The 22,557-nt window shown below is 33.2% G+C and overlaps 4 protein-coding genes across 7 annotated transcripts in view; 2 read left to right on the forward strand and 2 right to left on the reverse strand.

Annotated features, from left to right (window-relative positions):
• LOC109331834 (pentatricopeptide repeat-containing protein At4g19440, chloroplastic-like) overlaps positions 1-889 on the reverse strand; it is a 6,926-nt gene extending 6,037 nt beyond the window's left edge. The window contains exon 1 of the mRNA XM_019566577.1: positions 2-889. Within this exon, the coding sequence (XP_019422122.1) occupies positions 2-768 (767 nt within the window). The 5' untranslated portion in view covers positions 769-889. The remainder of the gene's footprint in view (position 1) is intronic.
• On the forward strand, positions 3,551-7,725 carry LOC109331398 (protein NUCLEAR FUSION DEFECTIVE 4-like). The gene is made up of 3 exons (XM_019565848.1): positions 3,551-4,015; positions 6,124-7,052; positions 7,161-7,725. Exons 1-3 carry the CDS (start codon positions 3,566-3,568, stop codon positions 7,639-7,641), a joined length of 1,860 nt encoding a protein of 619 aa, XP_019421393.1. The 5' UTR covers positions 3,551-3,565; the 3' UTR covers positions 7,642-7,725.
• LOC109331399 (probable methyltransferase PMT21) lies at positions 8,758-22,557 on the forward strand. Of its 4 annotated transcripts, none has more exons than XM_019565852.1 (8): positions 8,758-8,772; positions 19,379-19,667; positions 19,758-19,906; positions 20,016-20,211; positions 20,371-20,581; positions 20,781-21,453; positions 21,557-21,634; positions 22,097-22,557. In XM_019565852.1, exons 2-8 carry the CDS (start codon positions 19,401-19,403, stop codon positions 22,317-22,319), a joined length of 1,797 nt encoding a protein of 598 aa, XP_019421397.1. In that variant the 5' UTR covers positions 8,758-8,772; positions 19,379-19,400; the 3' UTR covers positions 22,320-22,557. The 4 variants fall into 4 exon arrangements, with proteins under 4 accessions (XP_019421397.1, XP_019421398.1, XP_019421396.1 ...); XM_019565853.1 differs by lacking the exon at positions 8,758-8,772 and adding an exon at positions 15,797-15,807; XM_019565851.1 differs by lacking the exon at positions 8,758-8,772 and adding an exon at positions 18,099-18,303.
• Positions 8,812-13,469, reverse strand: LOC109331397 (tetratricopeptide repeat protein 7B-like). The gene is made up of 6 exons (XM_019565847.1): positions 13,283-13,469; positions 12,671-12,841; positions 12,170-12,422; positions 10,800-12,010; positions 9,851-9,998; positions 8,812-9,275 (listed from the first exon to the last, which is right to left on the reverse strand). Exons 2-6 carry the CDS (start codon positions 12,821-12,823, stop codon positions 8,956-8,958), a joined length of 2,085 nt encoding a protein of 694 aa, XP_019421392.1. The 5' UTR covers positions 12,824-12,841; positions 13,283-13,469; the 3' UTR covers positions 8,812-8,955.

Here is a 22,557-nt window from a genome sequence, read left to right on the forward strand (position 1 = left end):
ACCCTTACAAAACGCGTTAATCATAGTAGTAAACGTGTAAACATCCGGAGAAACACCTTCACAAACAACATCAAACACCTCATAACTTTTCTGAAGCTCATTAGCTTTCACCAAACAACCCAACAAAAAATTGCAACTTTTCAACGACGGGAAAATACCCTTCTTAGAAAACATAACAAATACATCAAAAGCATAATAAAATCCCAAATTCTTAAACCTTGAGCATAGAACATGAAGCAACAAATCCAATTCACCATATCTCCCATCCAAAGCTTCATTAATCTCAAGCATCAAAACACCTATTTCACTAACCCTATTCTCAAAATTACCAAACAATGTAACAACAACCTTGCCATCAATCAAACGAGTCAATACCTCTCTTGCACGCGGCAATAAACTCGAAGCAAGAAGCAAACGAATCAAAACACAATAAGAACGAATAGTGAATCGAAACCTAAAATGGTTAGAAGCAAAACGAAAAAAATGGAGCGTCGTTTTAGGGTTAACATTGTTATTATGAATAGAAAAGAATAATTGATCAAAATGGTGAGGTGATAAATGAGGTAACAAAGATTTACACATAGAAGAATCTAGAACCTTCGAAGTGAGAATAGAATGTAGTGATTTGAGTGAGTCATGGTTATTAGAATGTTGACGTGGCAGTTGCGGCGGCGGAGGTGGTGGAGAGTGAGTGGTGGTGGTCGTCGTAGTAAGGAGGCGCGTGAAGATAGGAGGAGGTTTAAGATTTGGGAATGTTCTAAAAAACATTATAAGTGGAATCAGATTTTGTTTTTGTTTTTGTTACTAAGAAACATTATGAAACGATGAAGAGAGAGAGAGAGAGAGAGAGAGAGAGAGAGAGAGGGTTGGGAAAGTGCCACGGAGGCGAAATAACAGAAGTGGTGGTTGAAGGGAGACAATAACAGTGGTTGGCTCTTCATGGGCTTGGCCCAATATTATATTGCTTTTTCGACATGAAAGTGGGCCATGTTGTGCCATTGAACCTCTAGCTATTAAGGATGAGTAGGACTCGAACCTACTGGCTTGACCTCATCGTGATCGAACGAGTTTTATTGAGTCTAGGAGTGGGTTTCGGTTTAAATTGGACTCGGATAATATTTAGGTCAGGTAAGGGACAAATATGACTTGATTCAATTTGTCGTATGGTCACTCATTCGACATGAGTGTTTATTTAATCATGTATAGAATAATGACATATTTTTTATCAAAAGTATCATTGATTTTCTAAATTTTTCATCATATATATATATGATTAACAATATATATACATATATCATTTCATATTTCAAATTACATATCCATAATAATAAGTAATATTGAGAATAATTTATCTAAAATAATATCTCTTATATTTAATTGGATTTAGAGTCGGATTCTAGTTCAAAGGCTGACTCAATTAACATTTGAGATTAAGTTAACTTCAGGTTTAGGTTTAGATTCAAAAAATAATTTGGACAATATTTAGTGAGAAGATGCTTACTAGTAATGGCTACCTCAAATATTTATTGTCATCTATTTTAAGTGCTAGGGATTTGTTATTCTTTTGGAATATAAATAATCTCTACATCTACTTTGGCTAATCTAATATGTATGTTTTTTTTTTGTTATTAGTGAGAAATAGCCATCTTGTTAAAATAATAAGTTAATTTTCACTAAAAATTAAGAATGATTTTTTTTAATGAAATGATTATTTTTTATTAATGACAAATATGGTAATATAGAATATTTTTGTTGGGTTTTGTGACATGGGAGATGAATGTGGTGGGGGTATTATATAGTAAGGTCATTGGAAAATATTTGTGTGGTTGTAGAAATGTGGTGATTGGGTCAAAGCATAACATGGACACTATTATCATTTTAAATAATTTATTCTTTAAAGTGGCATCAAAACATAAAAATTAGGAGAAAAATAGAAAAAATTATACGAGTGACAGTGTAAAAGTTATATATAATGTTATTACATGATCTATCATATTTAATAGTTATTAACTCTTCAAAAAAATAATGCAAATTAATGATAAATAATACAATAAATGTATATAAATCTTTACACTATTAATAAGTAGATATTATGCTAAAAAATTAAAGGGGTGTCAAAGCATCACCCATGTTACATGTAAAAAGCCAGCAACATCCAAAATTAGAAAAGAACAAATTCGTTGAACTTTGAGAATAATTTATTCAACTTGTCAAAAATATTAAAGTAGTTTATCTTATTCAATATTTAATGCTAATTCAAGTTAAGTACTTTATCCACTCTCAAATAAGTTGTATAATATTTCTTTATGCTACTAAATCAACACCATGTTGATACTCCTAAATATTTATTATCATTTCTCCTTACTAGTTTCTTTATTTTACTAAAACATCTTTTATTAAACAAATACAAATGTATACAGAACATAATTTACAGTAGTAAACTAATATTAGACTTTGGATTAATTTACATTGATAATGTGTGAGTTTTATTGAAATTATACAAATTATTTTTTTATACATACACAAACAACCCCTAATTTATATATACATTATACTGATTATCACTCCAATATATATAATTGTAACATTTTAAACAAAACAATTATGAGGAATATAATTAATTTAGACAAAATATGATATATTATAAAGATAAATTAAATAATATAAGAGTCAATATCTATTTATTATTTTTGGTTCGTTAAAAATGTATCAATATACTTTTATACTATTTCAGTAATATACCAAAAAATAGTAAAGAGACATTGACTCTTATATTATTTCATTAATATAATTAATTTAAACAAAATATAATATATTATAAAGATAAATTAATAATACAAGAGTCAATATCTATTTATTATTTTTGGCCCATTAAAAAATGTATAAATATACTTTTATACTCTTATATTATTTCATTTGTCACAATGATGAATAATGATAGTAATATAGGTATAAAGTAGAGGTGATTTATAGAAGAATAAAAAATAATGACTGATTTATGCAATTTTACTGTGATAATAATTTACTCTACACTTTTAAGTTCATAATAAATGTGTCATACTTTCCGTTATTTTTTTTGTGAATAATAATTCAATATGAATAATAAATAAAACAATGGTGGTATATAAAATAAAAAGTAATACAAATAAAAATGAATAACGAATAATAAACTGATTGCGAAACCTTCTGGTAAAGATGATGCTTAGTCAAAGTAATTAATAGTTTTGTTTTGAAGAAAGTAGTAGTGACAGCATGGATGGCGATCTATGGGCTCCGACCATGTTCTCAACTACATCCCTAACTAATGAAGCAAAATTGATAAAATTATGAATATTTAATTTTTTTTAACTAATATAACATTATACAATATAATTAGTCTATAACAGACTTTGGGACAAGGTTGGGATATCGTTTTCCTCTACAGCAGAACATGACAAACCCACAGTATCTAACGTAGGAAACATCTTCAACAGAATAAAGTAACATTACATTACACAAAAAAAACCTTTTCAGATTTCCATTTTAAGAAGTCACAAAAAAACACGTTTTTATATTATAAATAAATATGAGACCACGTACTAGAGACACAGATAAACGTTCATTCTCTTTCCATTCTCAACAACTACCAACCACCACCACCACCGCTTCGCCACCGCGCCGTACGGTTCTATTCCGGCACCTTTTGTCAAGAATATTATTACACTGCATGGCGGGTCAATCACGTAAATGGATGATATTGGTAGCTACAATATGGATTCAAGCATTCACAGGAACAAACTTTGATTTTTCTCAATACTCATCAACGTTGAAATCTGCACTCAATATATCTCAGGTTCAGTTGAATTATCTTGCTACTGCTAATGATATGGGTAAGGTTTTTGGTTGGTCTTCTGGGCTAGCTCTTATGTATCTACCTGTATCTCTTGTTATGTTCATCGCTGCTTTTATGGGTTTTATTGGCTATGGATTTCAATGGCTTCTTATCAACCATCTCATCTCTTTGCCTTATTTTCTGGTATCATATATATCTTCCTTCTCTCTCTTTACTTTTTTCTGTTGATTTGTTGAAAATTTTGTGATGTTTTTAGTCATGCTTATTTATCCTATTTTGGCTTAGTAAGTATGAACTAATGAGTTTTTTTGGGTAGGAATGTCCTGTCGTGTTGTCGTGTAATGGGTAAGGAACTAATCTCTCTTTCGGGATGTGTCTACCATTCTTAATAAGTGTTGCTTACGAGAGTCTAACATTGACCGAACGAGTGAATCTGGAGTGTAGTTTGTACGGTGTAGCCACCCGATTTAACGAGTTTCGTGATAGCTTACTGATTGCATGTTATTGTAGTAAAAATTGTGATTGGATTGAACATATTTCCTAGGAATCACAACAACTTTATTATGATTTTTAATTCTAATTGGTCAACAAAAATGGATTTGAATGTTATTTCTCTCTTTATTTTTTGATAGTTTCTAAAAAGTGTCATGAAAAGTGAAGGGTTAAAGTAAGTTTGTATTGATTGTTTTGGAAACTTAAGTCTTCTTTTCAAACAATGTATCATTCTTTTTATCCATTTTTTTCTTCTTCTCATCACAGTATCAATCATATATCTCTCTTCTTTTCCTATTTCTCTGGCACCATTTTTCATCATAAGTCACTGAAATGTGTTTTGCTTAACATAAACTCACCTACAAAACAAAATAAGAAGTATTTTTATCAAATTATATTCTTCTCTAATATCCAAATGGCCTAATATTACTTTAACACTGATGAAATTATTTATGAGTTATTATGATTAATGTACTTAATATAAAGTCCTAAACCTAGATATGAGGCAAGTATAGAAGATTCATATACTTTTTTTATCTTTCAGTGGTCCTGGATCAGATCTTCTCTGCTCTATTACTACATGCTCATTACACTTCTTGCATGAAAATACTAAGATATTCTTTGTATCCATTTTTCACTTAAATGAATGAGTAAGAGTATTGTTTTAATAATTTATGTTTTTTGTTTTCTAATGTTCTTTTAGAAGGTGATGATTTTATGACTCACCTCCTATGCTATTTTTTTTGTCTGATGTGATTCTAGAAGCATAATGAATCAATGATGTAGAAATAGTTCTGCATACTTACATGGTACGCGGTACCAGTTCTGATGCATGATACTAGTTTCGATGTGAGGTATCGGATGTTTCGTTACTTCTTATATTATTATTAGAACTAAATGAGAGAACCATTTAACTCTTGATTTGTTGATCACATGTGAGTTTGATGTTGAACCTTCTATTATTTTCCATAACATGGCTACATGTGAGTGTAGCACACCAAAAAGGGACATAGAAATAAAATACTCTGTTTATAAACCTGTCCAGAAAAAAAGCTGGATTCATAATGAATGGTTTTGGATCTATATTCCTTAATCTTTATTATTATTATTAAAAGGGTATGATCCATGTTCTTCAAAAATGCATTTTCTGCTATGTTTGTAAAGTGTCTCCTTTAATTTTCACTGCCAGCCTGTGAAAGAATACAATGCATTATTCATGATTCTGATATCTAAGAATGAATAAGTTGCATGTGGCCAGTTTTTGAACATGCTTATGCAAATCTACATTTGAAACTCTTTCTGTCATTGCTCTAATGAATTCTTAGTGAAAGTAGCAATTGAACCTTCATGTTCAAGTAAGGAAGCAAGACTCCACATGAATTCACATTCACAAAATTGATTCACTTCTATGTTATATTTGCCCCAATGGCCTAAGTATAAAATATAATCAGTAACTAACTAAGAATATAACTATCTTACTAACTACTCACTAATAAAGTTTTGTATCACACTTTCCATGATTTCTCTGCATAGATGTGCTGTGTTCTAACAACCATTGTTTTAAATTTTCTGTACCTTATATAAGAGAGCGAGCTTGGCGTAGTTGTTGCTTAGTGACCATGTGGTCACGAGTTTAAATCCTGGAAACAATTATCTGTTTGCAGAAGTAAGATTGCGTATATCTGTCATCTCAAACTCTACTAAGTGGGAGTCTCGTGTATTGGGCCGGCCTCTTTTGTCGGTACCTTATACATAAAATTTGCTCATTGCATTGACTAGCTTTTAATTTTGTCTGGCAGGTATTTTTTCTGTCCCTTTTAGGTGGATGTAGCATATGTTGGTTCAACACAATATGTTTTGTTCTCTGCATTAGGAATTTCCCTGTTAACCGAGCCCTTGCATTATCACTCACTGTGAGTTTTAATGGTGTTAGTGCAGCACTCTACACCTTAGCCGCCAATTCAATAGACCCTTCATCCAAATCACTATATCTGCTTTTGAATGCCCTTGTTCCCCTTGCTATTTGCGTTGCAGCACTTGTCCCGATTCTTCGCCAACCGGCTTTAGACCCTCTCCCTGCTGATGCAGTTAACCAGGACTCATTGGTATTTCTAATATTGAACTTCTTAGCCATGTTAACTGGCATTTATCTTCTCCTGTTTGGCTCATCTACTTCTGGTGCAACTTCAGCTAGGCTCTACTTTGGTGGTGCTATTCTCCTCCTCATCTTCCCATTATGTATTCCTGGCATTGTATATGCTCGCGCTTGGTTTCGTCGTACCATAAATTCCAGCTTTCGGATGGAAGGCGGAAGCTTCATTCTTGTTCATGATGATGATCTTGAGATACACAAAGAGTTCCTTAGCCGCAACGATAGCATTATTAGCAATGAAGAAGGTTACACCCTGTTGAATGAGAACGGATCAATGTTTAGAAATCTGAAATCAAAAGATAGTGATGTGTGTTGTGAGAGGATGATTAGTCAGGATCAGTTGGCAATGCTAGGAGAAGATCACTCAGCTGCAGTGCTGGTCCAAAGATTTGATTTTTGGCTATACTATGTTACATACTTTTGTGGAGGTACAGTTGGTCTTGTCTACAGCAATAATCTAGGACAGATTGCTCAATCTCTTGGCTTGAGTTCAAATATTTCTACACTTGTGACTCTCTACGCATCCTTTTCCTTCTTCGGCCGCTTGCTTTCGGCTGCACCGGACTATATTCGTAAGTAAGTTTTCTCTTCAAACACTTTATACAGAAAGATAATTTCTTTTTGCCTATGTTGATTTATAAGTGAACCTTGGCAATTCTGATGATAGTATTTTCGGCATTGCAGTACATTCTACTTTGCGCGGACTGGTTGGCTAACCATTGCACTTATACCAACGCCAATCGCGTTCATCTTGCTCGCTGCATCAGGCACTCCTCTGGCACTGCACACAAGCACTGCACTAATTGGACTGAGTTCTGGTTTCATATTCGCAGCCGCAGTATCAGTTACATCTGAACTGTTTGGACCTAACAGCGTCGGGGTCAATCACAACATTCTCATAACAAACATCCCAATCGGATCGCTCCTCTACGGTTTTCTCGCTGCAGTAGTTTATGATGCCAATGCACACTCAAAACCAGAAAACATGACAGTTTCTGACTCAGTACAATGCATGGGAAGAGAGTGTTACTTCTGGACATTTGTTTTGTGGGCATGCATATCTGTCTTAGGATTAGTTTCTAGTGTGCTTTTGTTCTTTAGAACCAAACACGCATATGAGTATTACGAGAGACATCGTATTTCAACACTCTCAATTTTGTCTTAGTTTTCTAATCAGTTAATCAGAATGACATCTTTAGGAAGTTTTGCATGGTTTGCAGCCATGATTTTGGTTCAAATTGAGCATATAACTCCTCTGCCTGGAGCATAGTTTTATATTTGATTAGCATGTTAAATTTCACTTCACGGCTACACCCGCCGCCATAATATTGCAGTTTTGGGAGTCTTCGTAATAGCATCGTGATCACAATTTTTCCAGCAATTACATAAACACAATTTAAAACATCGGTTTATTTTAGTACTTTGTTGCAACATTAGAAAAACATCATATGTTCTGTTTTTTTTAAGAATCAATGAATGTAAAGTTCCTTCATTTACCGTTTCCTGTAACATTATACACACTCAAGCACATGTGCATCAATGATGGCTGCAATAATGTGGGAAGTGGTTTATAAAATTATACTAATGAAGAAGCAATATAAAATTGATGAATGTTTTAAAATATTGAATATAATTTTCTCACACTATATAAAAGAAAGGAAGAAAGAAGTTTATACTTTCTAGCCATGCCAAGACACTGCAAGATTTTAGAGAGTGATCCTCTTTCTCATAGAAATTATTACATGGTCTACGAATAACAATCTCGGTCGCATCTCCACTATTAATTTGGAATAAATTAATTTAATTTTGAATCATTAATATATTATCATTGGCGAGAATTTGATTTAAACAATAATCTGACCATGTAATAATTTCTCGAATGATCAAATGATTCATGTTTGTCTTCTTCCGCAAATGGTACTCATACTAGGTTGTACCTCCTAACAAGCTCACCTTTCATGGATAAAAACATTTAATGGATCAAATATATAGAAATACGGTTGAGAAGTAAGTCTGACACTGTCTGTCTCATTCTCGTATCCATGATTTAAAATTTGGATATGATTTCTTCCACCCCACAAATTTCAGGATCTTTCTGCTAAGTTTTCCAATTTCCAACAAGGTGGTTAAATATATATCATTGATAAAGCATTAAAATCAATTAAACATCACAAACTTTATGTATTCAAAGAACAAAAAAGTTTCATACATTTACAAGTCAAGCAATTGAACCACATTAAAATCTCCACCAATCCTTTTTTTACAATTCAATCCATCCTACCACAGGATTAACATAAACTTCTCTTTTTGTACCCAAAAAAACATAAAATTCTCTTTTCTTATTTCCTAATGAATGTTTAATTTAATTCTTTTTCTTTGAGCCTAGTTTCTGATAACAAAAATTTAAAATGAAAAAACCAAAGGCAACTGAGATACATAGCGAAAACTGATAACATACTGGTATGAATCTGTCATTCAGTCAAAGTATAGTGCTGAAATTTTCGATGGGATCCGATTCTTCAAGCATTGAAGCTGCTTGGAAGCAATCTGCAGCGTCGCCGATTCGGCCATCATGCCTGTGAATTAATCCCAAGTAATACCAAGCCATGCGGTTAGTTGGTTCTATTCTAAGTGCATCAGAAACTAAGCTTCTAGCAGCAGGCAAAGCTTTTGAACCCATTTTAAGCATCAAAGAACCCATTGAGATCTTGCTCGGAACATAGTTCGGTTCGAGTAGGACAGCGTTGGTAGTAGCAGCAAAAGCTTCTTGATTTTGTCCACGTCCGTCAAAAATAATTCCTGGTACAATCATATAAGAGAATGTAAAATGGCTATCATAGGGTAAATTCCCTCAAATATTGAAACCATGCATGCAGATGATTCTTTGTTTTTTACTTCATTACAGATTGTTGGGTTTACGCTGCTGTAGCTAATTGTCCACTCTTTCCGAGTGTGATTTCTATGTTATGTATGGCCGTGCCTAAGAGCATATCAATTGAAGTAGATTCTTCATTTTTTATAAGCTTATTATGCTTCAGTCGGCATCAGAAACACTTCAGTTGGCATTTGAAATTCTTCTGGACTAAGTTGGGAGTTTTTAGTTTTCATGAACTAAATTGGGGGCTGCATTTTTTCTCATGAATGAATTTGGGTTTTCATTTCTTGTATAAAATCGAGTGGGTGGGTACTTGCCCCAACATCACTAAGTGGTGATCCGTTGCTTATGAGCACAGGAGTTTTGCAGGCAAGGGATTGAATCCAAGGATACTCCCTCACATAGGATAGTCTCGGTGAATAAAACTGGAGTGAAAACAAACATAAGTGCGGCATGCTAGAGTAGAAAATTCCTAACAACATAATGGTCCGGTTCTTGCCTTCGGTGTGTATTACTGCTGCCGAATACTCCTTCAACTCCCTAGCCTTTTGCAAACAGATTTCAGCATCCTTCCAGTGAGAAAGGCTTGCATATAAATTTGCCAGATCATGCCAAACATCAAATTCATTTACTTTATCATCCTCAATCTACAAAGAGATAAAATATAAGAGTGATTTTGGAATCAGCAATTATAAATGTAGAATTTCGTGAAGCAATGAACAATCTGTCGGGGGCAAACCCATTACCATTTTTTCTTTGTCCCCTTTAAACAAACACTTCATTTCAGTAAGACCATAAGAAAGAGGAAGCAAGCATTTTCACTTAATGCAAACAACGGTAAAAAAAGAAAACATCAAAGCAAGCAAAAGCATAAAAACCAATTTTATTCTAACTTATACGGACCTATTCTCCGAAAATCATGCAAACATCTATGAATAATTCATTGTTACAGTATTATAGATAAAGCTTCTGATATAACAGCCGCCTTGGTCAAACAAAAAGGAAGCAACCTTTATAAAAAAAATCAACATTTCTCTCACTATTTTTTCGTAATAAACATCACCATGGTGTTAGATTTCTTCTAAAGTACAAAATATCAACGTCTTTTCATTTAAAACTGGGGAAACAACTTGGCAACTAAAAGGGATGAACAGAATCTTGTTGAAAGTTTTGAATTGATAATTGATTAAGAGGATATGCACTTGGTCATTACATATATGATATATTCATCTACTAGTAGAATGTGATGCCATATGCATCACCATTATAGCATTCGGTTGAAATAATTTTATCAAAACTATTGTAATCTGCCACTCTCACATCAAACTGGCATGCTCGCTGCTGCTGCTGCGACTACTATTATTTGACTAAATGTGTCTCTCTACTGTTGAATTTATTAACTTTAAATAATAGAATTCCTGGAAGAAGAGAATACGGCAGAACCATACCTGTGAACAAATTCTGAGATGCCCAAAGGATTTTCTCTGGGCTTGAACCAATGCAAGAAGGTAACGGTAAGTTTCGATAGCATCCATGGGTCGTGATTGGGAGATCTTCAGCTTCGCTTTCAGCCTGAGTAGTGGCCCCTGTTCCCATTTTACAGTCTCATCTAAAGCAGCATCAGTCACTACTTCAGCCTCTGCATATCTTTTTTGTGAAGACAAAACTAGAGCAAGCAATCTCCAACCTTTCAATACAGAGCCACCGGTTTCGTCAAAGAACTGTTTGGCATAGCGTAACGCAGCAGTCAAATTTCGGTGCTTTGCATATTGAACAGCCAACTCAAAAATTAGATCAGAGTTGTTTTGCTCCATTCTAGCTGCCTCCTCCAACGATTGCAGAGCTTTGGACTGAAGATGAGACCTCTCGAAGTCAGAGGAAGCAACCATAGCTTGCTTTCCCAAGCAGAGTCCCAACATCCGAAGAGCCACACCTTTTAAATGCTCATGCTGGCCATGAGCATTGTTAATCGCCCGCTGTGCATAGCCTGCCCCCTCGGCAGCAAGAGGAGGATCCTCACTGCAAAGCCTGGCAGCCAATAACAATGATATAAGGTCATCGGGTCGTTCATGTTTGTGCAAAGACTTCCTAAGCAGATTCAAAGCACTTATGTTTTGTCCAGCACCACTATGACATAAAGCTAAAGAATTCCAACGATCAATACGATGATATACACCCGGAAGCAACTCCTCAAGTTGCTTTGCTACTAAAGAAGTTTGGCCACATGCTGAAAGAGCAAATGTCAGGTGTTCCATAATTGAAGGATCCCATTTTATCTTACCAAGGCTAAACTTTTGTAAAAGAATCATTAGAAGCAGAATCGCCTCTTCCAAATTATTTTTTGGTACGTAAGATCCCTCAACCTGAACAGCTAAACTAGGTGGACTTGCATCCACCCCACTGTACAGCAAAAACACAGCAAAGGCTTTTTGAATTCTTGCACAGAAGTCGTTATCGAGGTTCCACTGACTAAGAAGTGCATGCCTATAAGCAGATATTGCCTCATTATAGCAACCGGCATATTTCCAAAGCTCTGGAAGCAGCTCTACTGCATGGCTTACTATCTCTTGCAATTTATTGTCGACTTGAATATCAGGTACACCCTGATAAAATATGTTCTCAACAGCATCAAGAACACGCTTGCATTCATTAGCAGCTTCTGCACAATCCATTAAACAAGCATTTCAATGTATTCAATCTGAATAAAAGACGGAGGATTAAAGGCTTAGGAGGAATGGGTGATTCATTCCCATTCGTAAAGAAAAGATCAAGTAAAAGGAAGAGAATAATTTTCAATAGTCAATATTATATTTAATACCAGTAAATTTTCCCAGTTTTTGTAGAGATTTGGATTTTAAGTAGATGGCTTCGAGCACCAAACTAGCAGCATGCTGAGAGACCGAAGAAGGTGATCCAGTGCGAATGGAACCTTTCTTGACTGGTGACTTTTCAGAAAGGGAAGGCTGTAATCGCTGTATAGCCGCTTGCAGATCAATCCCATCAAAAACACGAAGTGCGCCTTCAACATTACCTCTTTGATACTCTAACTTTCCGAGAAGAGATCTTGCTTCCTGTTAAGATTTAAGAGTGACACTTTAATTCCTAGTTTTCTGTTATTTCCATAGTTACATGGTTCAGAGTATCGGTTCCAGTGCAATATACACGGTTCTATGCAGTTCGTCACTTTCTATGTTACTATTACAAAACTTCTTTTATAAGTCACTCGGTATGTGGTGCTCGGTACGTAGGCTAAATGAATAACCATGTAACTATTGTTATTTCTATTTGTGAATATGAAATGTACCATTCAGAAACTGACCTCATGATTGAGTGACAACCCTTCTCGCAATGCAGCTTCTGCTTCTTGAATGTTTCCTTCATCAAGCTTGGCCTCAATTTCTGTTGTCACCAAGAAGGTTCCATTCGCACAGAACTCTCGAACCGTCACACGCTCATTCTCATTAGAATCCATGAATCATCTCTCCACCACCTGCATATACATACATACATACATAAATACATACACATACCAACAAGGCATTGATCAAGTAGTGTAAGGCCAAGAAAGACCAAAACGTCAATAGTTAGATTTCTAAGAACGACACTTGCTAAAGGGTACCCTCGATAGTTGTGCACCCCGAAATGTCAATAGTTGCGCACCCCGAAAAAAACATACACATTAACATTAATATCATAAATTTCTCTTTCCTTAGCCCTTCTAAGTTCCATGTCAAAAACAATGAAAATCATGTAAGAATTCGAGATTGATATATATCCTTTAATACAAATTCGTTATATGGGTAAAGGGGTTCGATAAAAATGGAAAAAGAATCAAACTTTGTAACAAAAATCAAAATTTGGGAATATGAATAAAAGGAAAACAGAAATATTGCAGATCCAGTAATAGAAGAAAGGAAAAGAAAAACACCACCTTTGCAGAACAATGGTAAGAAACCTGAAACAATGTTGCCAAAATCAACTTTGTTGTTTTGTTTATTGTGGTCGGATTTGATCAAAATTGTTCCTATGAATTTGGCTCAAAATTGTTGGGTCAACCGTTAAGATACAAAATATAGTATAGAATGTGAAAATCTTCTAATCACATTTTGGATTGACTAATGATATATAATAAAAAATTACATAGGTTACTTATAATACCGTAAAATCTCCCAATGTTGCTTCAAGTGGTACATGTTTTATTCCCCTTAAGCAAAGGTTTCGAGTTTGAGTATTGTGGATGGAAAAAATGTCCGTTGGAAAAGTTAGCCTCACGTACGTGTATATGTTCCCGACTCGGACAGGATTGCCTCCGGTGAGGATACTTGTAGCAAACTAAAAAAATACTGTAAAATCTGTATACTGACGGTTTAAGATTTATACATATACTTCATCATTCCTCGCACTACTTTTTTTAAAAAGTCAATAATTATTAAACATCAATAATAGATGATAGAATAATATTATCATTGTATATATATTTTTCTGTCTTTATAAATCAACCAATTATAGTATCAGTTTTTCATATAAGATTTATAAGAATGTATATTATTTTTGTTTGGGATTTGATGACTGAGGGTGAAGGAAGTTATGAATTAAATATTATACCTACTTTTTCTGTAAATTTAATTTTAAAAAACTATACATTCAGTTAATGATATATTTCCTTATAAAGAAAATTTATATATTTCTATATATGCTACTAGGGTTTTTTGAAGTATTGAATAAAGAGTAGAAAATAGCAATGTGGTACATTCTTTTAGAAGCATAAATTTATTGTCTCAAATCATATTATACAAACTAAAACATGTCAATTAAAAATATTTTAAATATTCATAATTGTTGTTTTTACTTTATTATTACTAGTATGTGACATATACTTTGTGTCTATCAAGTATTTGTCGGTTCACGTTCTTATTTTAAAGTACTATATTGTTTATACACTTCATTTTGTATAATTAAAATATCTTTTTTTGTATTGTATTTACTTTATATTATATATTTTATGTCTTTATTAGAATATGCAACTTATAAGTAATATGTATGAGGTGGTTATATAGGGTTATATGGTTTTTTTTTAAATTAAAAAATTGAAGGGCATAATAGAAATATATAAATTATACTATGGTGATGGTTACACCATGTTTTGACTTTATATATAGTATAAATCGAGAATCAAAGTTTCATATATGATTTGAATAAAGGAACAAGACATGTGAAACAATAAGCAGCACCTTCAAGGATTAAGAAATGTTGGAACGTGTAAGATGCTACAATGAAACACTAGTGTGATACTACATTTAATGCATCCACCTTTACCCATGTTTTTTGTATCAGAAAAACATCCTATACACTTACAATGTAAAAGATTGTCATTACAATATCTATATCTATCGTTCATTTTCAATGATCATGACTTTTCAAAAAAAGTAATCCAAATAAATGGTAGATAATATATTGATCGTGTATAAATCTTTACATCGTCAATACATACATATTATACTCATTTTCTATTAATTAAGGGTCTCCATGTTCTATAGTTTGGATCAATTTAGAACAAGTCTGGATCAATTTAGAACAAGTCTGGATCATCTCCATTATCGAATATGCCAATAATATCTTAGAATTATGACATATGAGAGATTATTTTTTATCGGTTTAAGATTTAAATAAAAGATTGTAAGAGTCATCTAATTTCTCCCCTTTAAAGGAGATAGCCTATTATGATATCTTTTATGTATATAAGTAAAATTTTGTGGAACATTTTCTTCCCTTTAAAATTAGAGTTATTTTAATAATTTTATTAATTAGAGTTTACACATATCACAACAACATTTCATTTCCCTATTTTAAGAGTTTTCTTAAGCTATATATTTCTTTTATCATATTTCAATCACATATTTTCTCCTTTCTCATGTTTATTAAAAAATAATAATATTATATAAGTAAAAGTTTATAGACAGTCAATTCATCATTCATTTATATTATTTTCTAAAGAGCCAATGATAATTAGACATAAATAAATAGTGAATGACATAATTACAGTATATAATTACATACATTTTTATTCAAGGGAGATGAAAATGTTGAATAATAATACAAGAGTATGGATCCACTTACTCTAAGTTTTTTAAACTTACTCCTCATTCTAGTCCTCAGGATATCTAATGGTTTAAATTTATTCACTACTTAAAACTATTATATTCCCAAGAATTGATGAATATGATAATGAGTAAATTTATAAAAGAAGAGACAAGACGTGTCTACAAAGAAAAAAGAAGACATTATTATGGTGATAAACCTGTATGTGTTTGTGGTGATCATCAATAAACATGAGCAAAATATTTATGAGTGTAATATTTATATATTGTTAATGTGAAAATTTATGTACAGTTACTATATCATTCATTATTTTTTGAAAAATCAATAATAATTAAATATAAATTTAATAATAATATAGTGTTAATATATAAACTCATACACTATTAATAAATATATATTTTTTCTTAATATTTATTGGATGGGTCATGATGTAGCTACTCAATGATGCAGTGTTCTTTCATTCACATTGTTATTCAATATTTTGATATTTTTATTTTGTGCATTATTGTGTAAAGTGTTGACTAATGGATATAATTTTAATTTTTAAGTGTGAATGAGGTAGGCAAAATTAGTCCAAAAATTATCAATAATATCCCAAACTATGGTTTGCACACTATAGTGTGTATATAGTGATCCAACCAAAATTTGGCTTTGTCTACCATTTTTATTTTATTGATATTCATTAAATAATTCAGAAATAAAAATTGTTTTCTTGTGTATTTAAGTATGACTTTTTTTAATATGACGTGGGAAGCTAGTGGAAAATGTAAACTTTCCCACTTTTAAATTAGTGTGTATTACATATTTAATTTTATATATTTCATTTTTTAGAATTAAAATGTATTTTTTATATTTGATTTACTTTATATTAAATTTTTTTATGTTTCAACCATTCATTTTAATTTAAGTTACATTCAATTTCACCTATTCATTTTCTTAAATCTAACGAATCAAATGAGTGTAACTTAACTTGAGTGTTTTCTTAATATTTATCATTTTCTCTCTCATCATTTATTTCACTCACTTTTTGGTTCCTTAGATTTAAGAAAATGAATAATCTCAACTAGTAACTTAACTTGATTGTAAACAGGTCTCCTCTCTTATTATAATGTTCAATTTAATGTGACATATGTGGTTAATTAATGTGCTCATGGTTACATAAGATTGTATTTTTTTTGTTGTAAAAATTAAATAATGTTAATGGAGGAAAACAAAATTAACCATTATGAAAGTTACACTATATTTTGCTTTCATATATAGTATAGATATATAAGTATAAATATAGATAATAAAAGCATCTTAAAAATTAATGACTTTAATCCTACATAAATATCGTGTTCTTTCAAAGAAAAATAAAGAGTGTAATATTTATGTAGATTTATACACAGTCAGCGTATTATTCACTGGTCATTTTGTATTATTTTTATTTCAAATTCAATGATGATTAAAGATCAATTGCAAATGATATAATGATAATGTAAAAATCTCATACACTTCTGGTGTGTATACATTTTTTCTCAAAAATAAAAGCATGTGAAATACAATAAAAAATATATACATAGATAATATTAGTCATTAGATAATAGTAATGTGTCCATACCTTATCACATAATATGTAAAAATCTGATAAAAATGTTAGTCTAGTTAGTATGAAAATATAAAATTGACTTATACCCACCAAAATGTAAATTAAAACCCATTTGCCTTACTAATTCAAGACTAAATCAACATAAAGTTCAAAATAAAATAAAAAATATCAATTTATAATTTAGTATTTAGTATTTGTTTTGACCCGGTCTAAGAGGTTATGACAAAGTCGAACAAGTTTGTCTAGTGTTGGCTAGATACTAAATAAAATAGGACCCTCGAAGTACTATAAGATTTATTATGGTTAATACGAGAATCCAGATAAAGTACGTCCTTGACTAGACAAGATTGAAAAGACAACATTGATATCATTACCTTTGTCACCCGTCTATCACACCGCATCATGTACATGATTGCCACACCGTATGAACAACACAAACCTCTGCCATTCGATAAAGACATGCATATGATACGGCTAATAGGTCTACCACATGTTATAAGTCAACTATCCATCGAGTACGAACCTACCAGAAGCATCCAACATGAGTAAAACAATCTATGCTTGTTTAGGACAAACTTGATAAGATTAGATAGTCGGTCATGACAACTACATATGCTAAATAATATTTCATGTACATCTTCACTATAAATAGGGGACACCCCACATAAGAAAGAACAAAGATTATCTCTACTAATGAAGAGACAATTGCATGTTTTTTCACTTGTTTTTAGTGGCAAAAGTGTAATTTTATTATAATCAAAAGGATAAATGTGTCATTAAAAATTGCATTTTTCTTTGTTTTTTTGAAGCAATTCATTATCCTATCTCCATAATGTCATTAAATCTCTTATTTTTTTTGTTTCTCACGAGTATCCTCGCACTGAAGAATACAATCATGTCCGAGTTGGACAGACACGTGAGGCTAACTCTCCCAAGGATCATTTTTTCTATCCACAAGACTCCAACCGAATTCTTGCTTAAGGGGAATCAAACATGTACTACTTGAACAACGCTCGAAAGATGAAAAGAAACATGTAGAAAGAACATGGAAGGTGTTTGAACAGAAACAGTTAAACATAAGAGCTAAGTAAAGAAGTAAAAGTAGTTATATCTATATTTGACTATTTGTTCACTTCATAGTTTCTACTTTCAACTTAAAGCATGAACACTGTTACTTATATGTGACTTATTTTAAGCCTATCTTCTTTTATTCTTAGTTTCTATTCCTCTTCTCTCACTCTCTCACCATTCTTCTTGTTTAAGGAGTAAGTACTTTTACTTTTCTTTCTTTCTTTCTTTCATCATCTTGTGTCAGATCTCATTGGAATATGATTTTTGTACTTCTTTATTTCTCTCATCTTCTTTCTCTATCAAAGTTTTATGCTTTTTATCATTTTATAATCATGGGGTTTCAAGATTATCCCAAACTTTATATTTTTTGTGTACAAAATGCACTTTTTAGGATTTTTTTTATAGAACTGAATCAGTAAAAAACTTGGATTTGAGGGTTCCTCTGTTTATGCACGTTTTCAGATTTGAATGATGATTCAGTGAAAAAACAATTGATTGGTGCAACAAATATGTCAAAAAAATGATTTTTTTTTTATATTACTATTTTTTATGCTCCTTAACTTGTGCACTTTTTCTTTCTGTTTTTTGCATAGCAATAGATTTTGGCGTAAGATCTGGAGCTTATTTTTTTGCTTTTTATAAATGGAGGGTTTGGATTTGGAAGGATTCTTTTTTAGAAGGTATAGGATTTGATCAACTAGTGTTATGAGAATTAGTGTCTTATCACACTGATCTGGTTGTAGTTTATGGTGTTCTAACTATGTTTGTTATTGAATCCTTTAACTTGTGAAGTTCAGAGTGAGTGTTGTTGTGATTGAAAAATGATGACAAGTGAGAATTTTGAATTTGATGTGTTCGAAATGTGACCGTATTGGATACGAGGGGATGAGTGAAATACTTTATAACGGGAAAAGACCCATGAAACCATTATCTTATGGTTTTGGTCACTATTTTAAATTGCAATTGCGATTGCAGTCTCGGTTGCTTTTATTGTGCTATGAATTTTTTTGGGATTAAAAAAATAATCTTGAATTTGATGTCACTGCAATTGCGGTGTGATGCGGTTGCGATGGTTAACGCAACCGTAATATTGCGACCGAGCATCAGGTGATGTGGTCCGTAGTTTAAAACAATAATTTTGGTTCAAGACTTGATGTCTCACTTATGACTCTTCACTTCCCCATGCCCAGTAACAACTGGACTCCCCGATGGTTTGAGGGTATTACATGATTGCATTTTAGTGAAGCTGAGTGTAATTCATTTGTGCAGATAGTTGATTATTTCTGGGACCATGAAGCATAAAGATGGAAAACCGATCACACAGCCAGACAAGAACAGGATTGTCCCCATGGCAATCATATTTGTAGTGCTATGTGGATTTTCTTTCTACATGGGTGGAATCTTTTGTTCCGAAAAGAGCAGATTTGCCTTCATTAAAAGCCACGAGTCCATTGAACCCCCCAAAGGATCCTCGGTAGCTTCTCTGCAGGTTAAATCAACGAGTTTTCCCGAGTGCAGCAGTGACTATCAGGACTATACTCCATGCACAGATCCGAGGGTAATGTAACAAACAATGATCCATTTTTTGATGCTGTAGGGTTTGTAGAAAGAAGTTTTCGTAATTGATTAATTATGCTTAATTTTGCAGAGATGGAGGAAGTACGGCTCCTATCGGCTTACTTTGTTGGAACGCCATTGCCCTCCAATTTTCGAGAGGAAAGAATGCTTAGTTCCTCCCCCAGATGGGTATAAGCCTCCAATAAGATGGCCGAAGAGCCGAGATGAATGTTGGTACAGGTATAATATATATGCTTTATGAGTTAACAATCCAAGGCTGGATTGATTAAGTTTTCTGTCGTCGATATTCTGCCACTCCTTAAAGTTTTTCTGTTGTTTTTAATGGCAGGAATGTACCATATGACTGGATTAACAAGCAGAAATCGAATCAGCATTGGTTGAAAAAGGAGGGACAAAAATTTCTTTTTCCCGGCGGAGGTACTATGTTCCCCAATGGTGTTGGTGAATATGTTGACTTAATGCGAGATCTGATCCCAGAAATGAAAGATGGGTCTATTCGAACTGCCATTGATACTGGTTGTGGAGTGAGTTTCTAATATCTGATTTTTCGTTACAGCTTATAGAGAAAACATCTATGCAAATTACGATTGTCAAAGTTCCTCGTGAAACAATAAATTTCTAGTCTACTGACATGCATCATTTCGTTATGGGTTTTGTTTAACCTGCATAACTCGTATTTATAGGTTGCTAGCTGGGGTGGCGACTTGTTAGATCGTGGGATTCTAACAGTTTCTCTTGCTCCAAGAGATAACCATGAAGCTCAGGTTCAGTTCGCTCTAGAGCGTGGTATCCCGGCAATTCTTGGTGTCATTTCTACACAGAGACTTCCATTCCCTTCAAACTCCTTCGATATGGCTCATTGCTCCAGATGCCTTATCCCATGGACAGAGTTTGGTAATTTTTCTTTGGATTTTCAATGTTTAGTGATCAAACAGAATTTATTCCTGTCTGTGCAACATTTTCCATTGCTTATACGTAAATGTAACTGCTTCCATGAACCGTAAACTATTTTCTGCTAACCCCTTTTGCTTATGGCTGAGAAGCTCGCTCTAAGTTGTCAATTATGAACTGATGCAATATTATTTGGTTGTAGGTGGAGTTTATCTCCTTGAAATACACCGGATACTTCGTCCCGGAGGATTTTGGGTCTTGTCTGGTCCACCAATCAACTATGAGCGAAGGTGGCGTGGATGGAACACAACTATCGAAGAGCAAAGATCAGATTACGAGAAGTTGCAAGACTTGCTGACTTCTTTGTGCTTTAAAATGTACAATAAAAAAGATGACATTGCCGTATGGCAGAAGTCTCCCGATAATAACTGCTATGATAAGCTGGCTAGAGATACTTATCCACCAAAATGTGATGACAGCCTTGAACCAGATTCAGCATGGTATACACCACTCCGTTCTTGTATTGTGGTTCCAGATCCGAAGTTTAAGAAATCGGGCCTCACGTCCATTTCTAAGTGGCCGGATCGGTTGCATGCTACACCCGAACGCATTTCCATGTTTCATGGTGGGAGTGCTAGTTCTTTTAAGCGTGATGACAGTAAATGGAAAAAGCACGTTGCGCACTATAAAAAATTGATCCCCGATCTTGGGACTAACAAGATACGAAATGTGATGGACATGAATACGGTATATGGAGGTTTGGCCGCGGCCTTAACTAACGATCCTGTGTGGGTCATGAACGTGGTGTCATCTTATGCTACCAATACGCTCCCTGTTGTTTACGATCGAGGCCTTATCGGAACATTCCATGACTGGTAATTCTGAACGTTGGATATGAACCATAAGTTTTTAATTTATGAATATATTTTGGTCTTACGATGTTTATGATCGAGGCCTTATTGGAACTTTCCATGGCAGGTGTGAGCCTTTTTCAACATATCCTCGAACTTATGACCTGCTTCATCTCGATGGACTCTTCGCCGCAGAAAGCCACAGGTGACTATGTCAACTCATTTACTCATGAATATGCTTTTACAACTATATTCTAACAACTTTCTTACAACTGGTTAATGATGTATACATTTGTGGTTAATCACATTTGTTGATGGTTAACGACATTTTTGCTTAATGCTTAATCCGATAATCATCTAATAACATGATTAACCACGAGTTTATACATCATAAGTAGTGTAGAAAATGTGTGATAGGAGTATTCTAAGCTCGTAATTTTTCTTAGTCAAGTAAGTTTATAGAAGAGTTTGTGATGATGGGTTTGGGCAATTTGCTTGAAAAAGAGAATAAAAAACGTTGATTAAAAGCTTTGATCTCATTAGGTGAAGTCGACTAAGTAGGTCGAATGCTGTCATAATGTTCTATCGTAAATCATGTTCAGATTAATAGATGATTGCGTTATTTTAATATTCCCGGATTGCTCTAACATTGATTGTTTTGTGGCAGGTGTGAAATGAAGTATGTATTGCTAGAAATGGACCGAATTTTACGACCAACTGGGTATGCAATCATTCACGAGTCCAGTTATTTTGTCGATGCGACTGCAGCCATTGCGAAGGGTATGCGATGGGGATGTCGTAAAGAAAAGGCCGTGGATGGCAATGAGACGGAGAAGATATTGATATGCCAGAAAAAGCTGTGGTACTCATCCAACAAAAGTTCAAGATGATGAACTCTATAAGCCGAAGCATTGTCGCGAAAGGATTATTTATCTCAAAGAGGCTTACGTAAAATTCTGCGAAAATGATAAGATTGTATTATTATTGGTAGAAAGCAAAGAGAAGCAGATTCAAAATTGCTCTTAGCATAAGTTGATTCAAATTTCTATAATATAGAAGAATGTGCCAATTACAAATTTGTCAAGAAATAATATGATTTTGTTAATTTATAGAGCAAAAGTTTATATA

This window comes from Lupinus angustifolius, chromosome LG17, assembly GCF_001865875.1.
Source record: "Lupinus angustifolius cultivar Tanjil chromosome LG17, LupAngTanjil_v1.0, whole genome shotgun sequence".
In the NCBI taxonomy this organism is placed as follows: Eukaryota; Viridiplantae; Streptophyta; class Magnoliopsida; order Fabales; family Fabaceae; genus Lupinus; species Lupinus angustifolius.